Below are 10,981 nucleotides of genomic sequence, written 5' to 3'. Positions count from 1 at the left end.
TCAAAAACTATGCAAAACTATGCATAAGCTATAAGCAACGTCAAACACTATGGTTAAATTTCGACTCACATGCTCTCTGATGCTTCAAAATAATAGCGGATTGCAGTCAAATGCACTCATATTAATGATTAAAACAGCCTAATCTTACAGTAATTTTTTCATAATGGATCCCTGCCTGTTTTTTTTCATATTTTTTTCCGCTATTCCTTTAATCCTGTTTCATTGCAGCATATGTATCAACACTGCAGCCTTATTAGTCTTTTTGATGTTTTTTCAACGATTTTTTCAACGAGATTTTGCTGACTAAATTTTTCATATGTCTGTCTATTTTTTCTTTTAAGCGTTTTCTAGAGATTGATTGATACTTTGCGTGATGAGTCAAAATGTCCGATACACTTTTTAATGGGTGAATAACAGCTGTGCTCTCGTATAAACTAGCCGGTTTTTCTGTTTCATCTGACAACCAAAACACATTCTGGACATTAACTGAAGCCGGCTTAGGGCTAATAGATGACAGGCAGGATCCCAAGAACACATCTTCGAATTTCCAAAAACAGTTTTGAGACTTCACGTTTCGATTCGTTTGTAAAGTGCAATGGTAAGGACAATTTCGGGCTATTTTGGAGGTTAGCGAAGTCGAGATGAAATAGAACGCCCCCCTGCAACAAGGGGGGTAAGATTGAGAGGGATATTCTTCTTGGGTCACAACCCATCTTCGTGTGAATTCATCGACTGTTCGGAACACCTGAAATCATGGTCTGTACATTATCAAAGAAAAAAACTTGTGCGCTTGTCTGTATGCCTGTGACAAAAATCTCTCAGGTATAATAAACGTCCGCAAAAAACCCAACTCCCCATAAATTGAAAACAATTGTGGATTGGTGAGTTACTTGACTTCTACGTTTCTTCTGTGATTCATTTCCATTAGAATTTAATAGTAAATTGTGACTTACTGGGTTTTTAAAAAAGATAAAGAAGAAAAATCAGGGTATCGGTTGTTCTTAAAAAATTGCTGGTCTAAAAGTTTCAAACTAACTAAAGAACTAACCGGGTTTCCTTCAGTGCAGTATCCACCAACGAAAATCGGCTCATCCGTAAGCTGAAATTAAAGTTTGGGGGTTTGAAAGAGTGGACGCGCTCAAGTAACGGGCGGATGTTAACCATTGGGGGCCAGGGTTGTATACAGGGATGAACTTGTTCGTAAGGGTTCCATTTTCAAGGATTTTATGAACAAAAAACAACCGAACTGAAACCAGAAGTTTATTATAATCGATTTGATTGGATTAAAATTGAATTTGAAATGTTGAAAATAATCAATTATAAATCATCTAAGAATCCATTTTTTGGTTAATTGGGTCAGAAAAATCGATTATATGGGTTAAGTTTTTGCCAAAATGTTTCAATATAAAAGATGCTTATCCATGAAACTATAGTGCGGTTGGTTAAACTGACGCTCAGGGTCTTCACAAACGCAGTATATCGCGTTTTTATTGTCCCAAATTAGTCGAATCGACAATTTTTGAAACTCCAAATTTTTATTAAAAATAATCACAGGTGAAATGTCAAACTGAAATTGAGCTCAGGGCGTCAATTTTACTCAAGTGGTATAAAACATTTACCACAAGTACGCCCATAGTACAAACCCCCCCCCCCTCCCCCCAGATAGACCAAGTTAAGTTCTTTCACCCCAGCATTTAATTCGCATTAAATTTGCTCAGCGCTGCATGTAAAATGCTCGATTCTGATTGGCTGAAAATTGCCAACTTAGAACCAAGTTAACATCCCCCAAACGGCTTTGGGGGAGAGGATGTTAACTTGGTCCATTTTGGTTTCTAACAAAATTTGAATTACAAGGAGATATGTTTTAAGTCTTGTATCCCATAGTTAGGTCAATTTGCTTGACCTACTTCAATTTGAAATATTTCAATCCTTCGCTTATGTTTCATAGCACGAAATAAAATAAAATGCACGCTTTTTATTTTGTTTTGAACTATATTAGACAAAGTAGCCTCAAACATGATTGGGGAAGAAAAAGAGCCAAATTATCTTTTCAATTTTTATCATTGACTACCAATATCTTTGAGTATCAATATTTTTCAGATGGTATGAAAACATTTCGCTAGGTGAAAATCGAAATTTGTATTCAATAGCTAAACTATTTTTTACCACAAAAAATGAGAGAACTTCAAGGGCAGCTGAAACTTTGGAACCTATATCTAATTAGATTACAATTTATTTTCAAAAGAACAAAATATTTATGCCGAGTTGAGATAAATTACAGAAATGATTATCGTTAAACAGATGTAACAAACTTTTACGGCTCCGCTGCAGTTCACAGAAAGTTATTATTTTTCGCGACTATTTTGTTCAGAAGTTTTTGAGCAGAGGTTAGTGCTATTGTAAAAATTTGAAACAAATGGTTTCATTTTTGAGTACAAAGTTGTACTCAAAGCTCTTTGTAAAGAAACATGTGGTTTAGCCAAAAAAATGCTTGTAAAAATTTCCAGACGTACCCTTCTGATTCCAACATTGCCTTTGAACCGATTGCTGATGATCTCTTCCAGCATAGCCAAATTGATGTAAGTGTCATCATCAGCCTTATAGACCATCTTTGAATTAGAACAGTGTCTGTGTACCCACTCGAACGACATCAACATCTGAATTGTGAGTTTGTAGTAGCTGTCTCGCAAGTTCAGAACCACAATGTCGCCCCAGAGTTCATTCTCAGTTTGGATTATTTGCTGCTCGTATTTGTTGGCTGGCAGCGACACCTGAAAAATGACACTCAATTGTTTATTTTGAAATTTTCATTTTTCACACAATATTTTTTATTTTGAAAGTATAACGCAACTAGTAAATCTAAGCAAAAACTATAAGTCTGTCGAAATAAAACGTTATTTCGGCTAGATTTTCATAAAAATCTATGCTTAAAATATAAGCATAATTGTTTTATTTGAGTTAGAATTGTTTTGTCGATCCCCGGGTCGAGGTGTGTGACTTAACTCGTGACCAAATATGGTCACGGAAAGTCGATTGCGCGACCAAAACTTTGCAGTCACACCATGTTTTTGCGTCAAGCTAAGTGGAGACTTGAGTCGTGACGTCTGCGCTAAGTCCGAAAAGCAGTAAAAAATTACTGAACATTTTTTTCATCGTTATTTGAGTGCTCTTCAAAACCGAAATGAGTTATAGCTATTTAGGCTTGACAGCTATTTAGAATAAAAGCTATTTAGGCTTACCATGGAAACTAATTTGTAGTTCCAAACTGCCCTTCTTGAATACGTCAACACATCTGTCCAGGTATGGCGAACGACGACTCGCTTGTCGAATGCGAGAACTCTGCTCGGAATCAAAATCAGCACAAGGTCTTCGAGGTTACTCCGACATAGATCTTCGTTCTCGTATGCAAATAAAGGCGTCGGAATGTGATTGGCTGGATAATTGACCAATCAGATGTTGGTTTCGAACAACTCCTCTTTTCTAATTTCGCCATCGATTCGAAGTTCACGGTTCCCAAAAATAGTCCACAAAATAAAAGCTTCGGTACAAAAAATAAAAGCTAAGGTATAAAAAATACTTTTTATTCCAACAAGTTTCCGAACATTTCTCATCTGAAGGCGAAGCATTATAATAAATTTAAGTTGATCTGATCATAAGATAATATTAATCTTTATGTGATGAGAATTCTTATAGTCAGTTAAGCTGAAATTTGATCGAGCAATATTTAATAAATTTTTTCATTTTATAATAAGATGTTGTGAACCACATGCAGTGACTTGTAAGTAGTTTTGCTTTGTTAATCACGCGACTAATATTATTTGCACTCTTAATCAAGTTAAAACTCAGCAAAAACAACTCAGAAGGGTAACGATTTACAATATTATTTGTTTCGACACGTTTTGAAAATGATTAAATCCTGTTTCTTATGTTTGATAGGTCTTATAGAATCCAGTGACCATAGTGATCTTCAGACAACAAAACATAGGAGTGAATACATAAAATTATGTTTAATGAAATGTTTTTGTCAACCTGCTAAACTTTTTGAGAGAAAAGCTATAAGGCTATCAAAAAATGACATCTGTAGTCAACACTCTTGCGGGAATTTAATTGACGATGTAGGGTAAAATTGTTGAATATTTTGAGCAGCATTCAAAAAGCTTAGCTCTGTCTTCTTGCTGTCTTTTTTTGAGAAACTTTTTCAAAATGACTCAAATTCTTCGATTGTTTTAAATACTCGAAATGAATAAGTGAAATGATAAAAACAAAATTATGTAAATTTTGAGCTTCATTATGTTTGTTTTTGACTCTTTGAGCATTCAATTGGCCATTTTTTTAATCTTGTGATTTTTCGACGATCATGTACATAACTTCAGCCCGAACACTCAACTTTATTGAGGACTTTGTTCAGAATTTGCATGGAACTAAGTGCAGGGTTTTTTGAGACTTTAAATTGACGGAGAATATGAAAATCTATTTTCAAACTGATTTGAGTGGGAACATAAAGTCGACAATTGATTTCAACTAATGCTTTTTGTTGTCTTTTCCAAAAGACTTTTTATCTAGCTTCCCACGTTATTCTTAGGGTTTTGCAAAGCAATTTTTGTAACAGTCTTGTCCTTAAATTTTTCGAAGGAATACATGAATCTTCCTTTTTTTCAAGATTCTTGATAAATTTGCATCTATCTCGCAAGATTTTTATGCACGTTTTGGAGTCGAATTGCAAAGTATGGGAAATTAGATGAAAAGTAAATGTCTGTCATTTTTTTGCCAATCTGGGCGTCAGAAGAGTCTAAATATTGCTAAGAAGCCTTGCAAGAAATTGTAATCCAAGTTGCATTTAGAAACAATCGAGATTCTTGCAAGTTCTACATTCAACGTCAAAAACTATGCAAAACTATGCATAAGCTATATGTAACGTCAAACACTATGGTTAAATTTCGACTCACATGCTCTCTGATGCTTCAAAATAATAGCGGATTGCAGTCAAATGCACTCATACTAATGATTAAAACAGCCTAATCTTACAGTAATTTTTTCATAATGGATCCCTGCCTGTTTTTTTTCATATTTTTTTCCGCTATTCCTTTAATCCTGTTTCATTGCAGCATATGTATCAACACTGCAGCCTTATTAGTCTTTTTGATGTTTTTTCTATCGAGCTAACTTTTTTTTCCGAAAATAGTTTTTCTGGTTGGTTCGTACTTTTCAGAAAAATTTGACTCACTTTGAACTCTTTGGTTAAAATTTTATGCTAATTTTTGTTGTAACAAATTTAATTAAATCTCTACTGACAGTTAGTTTTATCCACTAATAACTTGATGCAACTAAACAATTCCTGGCTTGGCAAAAACCACTAGACAAACAAGTTCCAGTTTGTGAAGCTAGCATTTCATACGTCCAGAAACTTGTTTGAGAACTGTACGACTAGCACTTTTTCGCAGTGTGAAATTGCGTGACTAACATTTTTTGTTGTATAAAAGTTTACTTTAAGTTTTTGTGCTTAGTTTTATAAGTTTAACACAACAGCTTAAGATTTTCTTACATAAAAAACAAATTGTGTGACAAGAATTCCATAGATAAACTGCATGTGGACATTCTTCATGAAAAATAAATTTTTGTTTTCACATTTAACTGTATCAAAAAATTGTAACTTTTTTCTTACGGCTAATTTGAGTGTCTGTAAATTGCGCCTTTTTTGACAGACCTCAAATTGATTAGATAAAAAAAAACAAAAAAGAGTTCTAGATTTCCACAAAATATAAAGTTATTGACAGCAAGCTTCACATTTCTAGGAAAAATTTTTTTTAATAATATTTCTTTTAGGTAACATTTTTGAACATGTTCGTTTATAGTGCATAACTTTCGGTTGATCCTCGAGAGTTAAATTTACAGTGATTTTGAACTCTAATATATAAGTCTGAACAATGAACTGAACTTTCGCTTAGTTCTGATTAATTCAAAAAACTTGAATGCTGTAACGCGTGGTATCCATATACAGATGTACAAAAAATATCTGAGTTTCAAAAAAATTCTTTCTGTTCTGTTTTCAGATAAAACGAGACAAATTTTGATTGGAAAATGATCACCTAAAAGTAGTCTAACAACAATTTGTTCTTCAATTTAGCTATTAATAGCTTTTTTGTGTCAATCTTCATTTAATTAAAAAAACAGGTACATAAAAAATGACAAGAAAAGTTTTAAAAAGTCCTCGATGTTTCTCAAAAGATTTCTTTTTATTCGAAACTTTTTTGAAATTAAGTGGTTGAAGCATTCTGTACAAATTTTGTCAGTGTTTCAACACGCATAGCTGGACGTGCATTAGAAAGGAGAGAGCAAGAGATAGTGAGTTTAAAAAATTTTGGAAGTGGAAAGGCTCAAAAAATTTTTTCTTCATACACTTTCCTTCCAATAAAAGTTTGAGCTAATTTTCGGATTTTTTCAAAATGATTTAGAGAGTCTACGTATATCAATGGGTTATTTTTTTGATTAGTTTCAACATCTACTTAAGGACATTTGAAACCAATTATACCGTTCAATATCGGGAGGACAAAAACTTCGATCTGTTCAAAACGGATGAAGAGCAGTTTTGCAAAATTTCACCCAATATTATCCCAATGTCGGTCACAGACGACATCAAAACTACTATGATGATGATAACTTTTTGATTACGAAAACCGGAAAGCTTAAAGAGTTTGACAAAATTTGACAAAACACTCGGAACTTCAACTATTGTACAACTTCGAGCAGCCTAGAACTAGCAACGCTCTCAAAAGTTTTCACGGTGATTTTGAATCGATGTCGCAAATTTTAAAGCAGATATCTAGAAATTACTCGATACTATACAAATAGGACAATCCCAATCCGCATTTACTTTATCGTAGTTGCAGTTTGAAAAGCAGGAATTTTTTTAACGCAAACAACAAATATTAAGGTGAGTGGCAAATATACAGGAGATTGACCATCTTTAACCTATTGCTGGTATACAGCTAATTTTCTTCCAAACATTTCAAAAATGCGGAGGAACCCTGGTAGTCGGTTGTGTTTTTTTCTTTAATTTTGTTTTCCACGCAAAATCAGGGACTGAAAATAATCATTGGAAAGTGTCGAGTAAGATATCATAACAAAGCCCTTTTCCGTTGTGATTCGAACATGAAAAAAGTTCGAAAAACTTTCTCAGTGTCGGAAAAAAAGGTGAGCTGAAATCTAATAAGGTGAGCGTGCAAGCTTACAATACCTTATTTACGCTTTTGTTAAGCGGTGACAACTTATTTTTAAATTCAAGCTAGTTTTTGATTGTTTATAGCGCCACTTTAGGAATCAAAAACATCAAAAATTCAAAAAAAAAATGCTGCAGAAAATCGAAAGTTTTTTCAGTGTTTTTTTTTCGATTTTTGGAATTTTTCGCTTTTTCAGTAAATTTTCTACAGAAATGGTTTTGCAATTGACATAATTGAATATGACTGTCGAATATATCTAGTCTCTACTTTTTTTTGTTCAGATCTTACTATACCACCACACAAAACTTTTAAGACTATGGTCGGAACATTCTATGTTATTGCCCAGTAACCTTGCTATCCTTGTTCTAATTTATTCTCAGGGCATCAATTTTTTCATGTTATATCAAAGTTATACTGCTTTTCAATGTCTTCGTGTTTCATATTGAATTTTTTTCGAATGTTTTTTTTTGGCCCATAGTCGTAATCAACAATCAGTTTGGCAAACGCACCATTTAATTTATTTAAAGTTCAATTCCATCTTTGTTTGCGCCCGACTACGTTTAATTTGCGCTTAGTTATTTTTGACAGAATGCCATAATCTTTTATATAAGTTTGCTGGGCTCAAATTACGGATTCTCGTATAGAAGTACTTTTGAAAAAATTTTGCTCGACTTATTTAACCAGGGATAGGAGCAGTTTCTACTTCCGATCGTGGCTGCGTCTCGTAGCTTACATCTTAACTTGCTTGGCTGAAACTTCATAACTTCTACTCACGACAGAGCCAGCCAGGTTTGTTTTCTGTGTTCTAAAAATTCTTAAGGATGAACGAAAATGAACAAGAAAAAAATTCAGAAGCTTGCAAGCATTTCTTGTTTAAACTTGTGTTTTTAGTTTTACTTTTGCTTTAGAACATAATTATTTAAGCTGCGACTTTGATCTTAGCTCTATGTATGGTTTACAAAATATTTTCAATTTTTCGAGCTGTTTTTTTTGCCTGATTTTCATTTAGGGAAAAAATTTGTGAGAGTTTTCAAGTTTTTAGTCCTAGGTGGGATTCAGTCACGTGAAACTATATCCGAAAAGTTTTATCCGATAACTTTTCTTGCTGGTGAGTTTCGCCCGCGAAAGTTTTGGTTTTTTATTTTTGCGGGATATTAGGACGTCAAGCTAGCGTATTTGGTGATGATTTGGCTACCGCATTTATTGCTACTAGAAACCGCATAAATTGAGCTGAATTCGCAATTTTTCAAAAATCTTTTTCAATCGGGTTTCTGATGGAATCGAAAGACACATGTTTAAGCACTAGACAATAAATCTGAGCTATGGTGAGCGAGCAAAAAATTGGAATTCAGCGTAAATGCGAATTTGGGAAACAAGTTCTAAGACATGCTTGTTTTCGACTCAGCAGACAATAGTGTTTTGGCATTTGGGGCAAACTGAATAAAAAAGCCGGATTCCACGTTTTGGAAGTGGGTTCCGCAATCGATTTGTTTTATTTCAGCTTTTCTTTTATAGTTCAAAAAGAATGCCTGTAGAACCCAAAGACAAAAAAAAAACAAATTGACTACGGATTTCACTGACAAACAGTGAAATCCAGCGACAGAAAAAAAAGAAAGCAGCTTCCACTGAAAAAGTTGTGGGATACAGTGAAGTTTAACGGAGCCACTTCCACGTCCAAAACACGTTTGACGCCAGAAACTAATGACATAAAAATAACTTTGACAAAATTTGACTGACACTAGCAAAAGATATGTCTGTGGAATTAGACGCAAATCCATGTGGGCTTAGTTATAAAGCCGATCTTGGCACTTTAATAAAAGTGAGTTAAAATTTCTGATTCAAAATTTTTTTTATCCTAATTCAAAATTTATCAAGCCTATCTAATCAGTTAATAAACTGATAGATACTTATTTTGCTGAAACAAGCCGGAAAGTCAACGCATGATTTTTATAAGCCTTCGGGTTTTGAACAGCACATTGCTTTATTGAAAGGCTTAAGCCCTGGTTTGAACTGATGCCCCATATGTACTATCTATCTGATTATAGAAAATGATTCAAAGTTTTAAATAATGGAAGTAAATGAGAAAAAACTAACAAACTAAAAACAAAAGCATTTTTTTTTAAAATGATGATTGATTTTTTGGTGGTGCTCTATCGGTGCAGGTTTTGTGCAAAAAATTATGAGAGCTTCAATGTTTGCTCGGCAACTTGATAATTCGTATGCTTTTTTTTGACTGAATGATCTTAAATCATTTTTTATCAAGCACAAATGACCAGTTTAAACAAGAAAGGTTAAAATTGACTGTTTTTTGAACTGACTCATGCATGTTTTTGCATATTTTAGTATATTTAAGCTTCAGACATCAGACTGTTTTTCATCAGCAACACTTAATTTTTTTTATTTGTTGCCCTGATGGTGCGTACTATCACATCAATTGTATTGTACACAATCACATCAGCAGAAAATTTTTTGCATTCATTTTTTTTTGTGTTTCATTTGCCGTTACTTTGTACAATTGATGTGATTAAACCATCAGGGCATCAAATTCAATAAAAACGAAGTGTTGCTGATTAAAAACTGTTTCATGACTGAGTCTTAACCATCCTAAAACATGCGAAATCAAGCATGAATCAGACAAGACAAATCATCAAAAACAGTCCAATTGAACCTTTCTTGTTAAAACTGATCACTTGTGCTTAAAAAAGTTTATTTGAGATCAATCAGTCAGATGAAAACATACGATTTATCAAGTTATCAAACAAAAACTGAAGCTCTTATTTTTATTTGCGTAAGCCTTGAACCCACAAAAAAGTTTAATCGATTTCAAAAAAATTGCGCCATCAAAAAAATTTGCCATCGTTTTCATTAAGTTAATACTTTGATTATTTACTTCCACTACTTAAAACTTTTGAGTCATTTTAATGATCAAATAGATAGTGTACATATGAGGCATCAGTTCAAACAAGGGTTTGAACCTTTCAACAAAGCATTGTTTCGTTTAAAACCCGAAGAAATAGAAAAATCATCTGTTGAACTTTCTGTCTTGTTTCAGCAAAATAAGTGTCATTTAGGGTAGTGCACTATTGGGGGGAGAGATTGTACGGTTTTTCTGTTTTTCGTTTCTAGTTCATCACAAATATCCTTTCCGTTTCCAAGTAGCACGTATTTTTTCAGAAGGAAAAAAACTTCCTGTAACAAAAAAAAAATCAATTAACTGCTCGTATTTTGCATTAAGACAAAATTAGATAAAAAAATCATGTTGAGTCTTTGAAGAAAGCTTAATAGCATTTCATGCAACCAACTTTTCCCTGTATTTGATCCACAAACTGTAAGCAGCAAAAAAAATACCCAAGGCGTTAGTTTTCCTCACTCCTTCACACTGGTTGAAAAATTGGACTTTCTTTTTGGTAAAAGTGGTATGTCAATGCAACTTCGCAGATATTTTATCGAGGTCCAGGGGTGAATGAGAACTCTTCTTATATAATCATTTTTCAATCAAAAAGAAATATTACAAAAAAGGCAGTTTTTAGCACCAACATAAGGTCCCATTTATGAGAGAATGTGTCGACCGATCTCCCATCTGCTCAGCTGATAGGCCAAAAAACATCAAGACAATCGCTTGAGTTTTGAATCTCAAAATGTTTTGGCTTTGTGACTTAGTGGCATTACTTAGTTACTTAACTAAATAATTTAAACTATTTTAATAGAATAAATTACGTAGTGAATTTAAAATTTTTTAAAATTTATTAACTTTTTTGAAGACG

General features: G+C 33.4%; 1 protein-coding gene across 1 annotated transcript; it reads right to left on the bottom strand.

Moving 5' to 3' along the window:
• Positions 1-253: 253 nt before the first annotated feature.
• Positions 254-3,444, bottom strand: LOC134852034 (beta-1,3-galactosyltransferase 5-like). The gene is made up of 4 exons (XM_063868313.1): positions 3,240-3,444; positions 2,514-2,771; positions 1,049-1,099; positions 254-745 (listed from the first exon to the last, which is right to left on the bottom strand). Exons 1-4 carry the CDS (start codon positions 3,240-3,242, stop codon positions 254-256), a joined length of 804 nt encoding a protein of 267 aa, XP_063724383.1. The 5' UTR covers positions 3,243-3,444.
• Between the last annotated feature and the right edge of the window lie 7,537 nt (positions 3,445-10,981).

Source organism: Symsagittifera roscoffensis, chromosome 7, assembly GCF_963678635.1.
Source record: "Symsagittifera roscoffensis chromosome 7, txSymRosc1.1, whole genome shotgun sequence".
Classification (NCBI taxonomy): Eukaryota; Metazoa; Xenacoelomorpha; order Acoela; family Convolutidae; genus Symsagittifera; species Symsagittifera roscoffensis.
Note: the sequence above shows the minus strand (reverse complement) of the source record. Positions and strands in the feature narration are given on the sequence as shown.

Coding starts and splice junctions, on each gene's coding strand:
- LOC134852034 (XM_063868313.1), bottom strand. Junction 1,100..2,513: donor GCAATGTTGGAATCAGAAGG/GTACGTCTGGAA, acceptor CTTTAATTTCAG/CTTACGGATGAGCCGATTTT. Junction 746..1,048: donor ACTGCACTGAAGGAAACCCG/GTTAGTTCTTTA, acceptor CCATGATTTCAG/GTGTTCCGAACAGTCGATGA.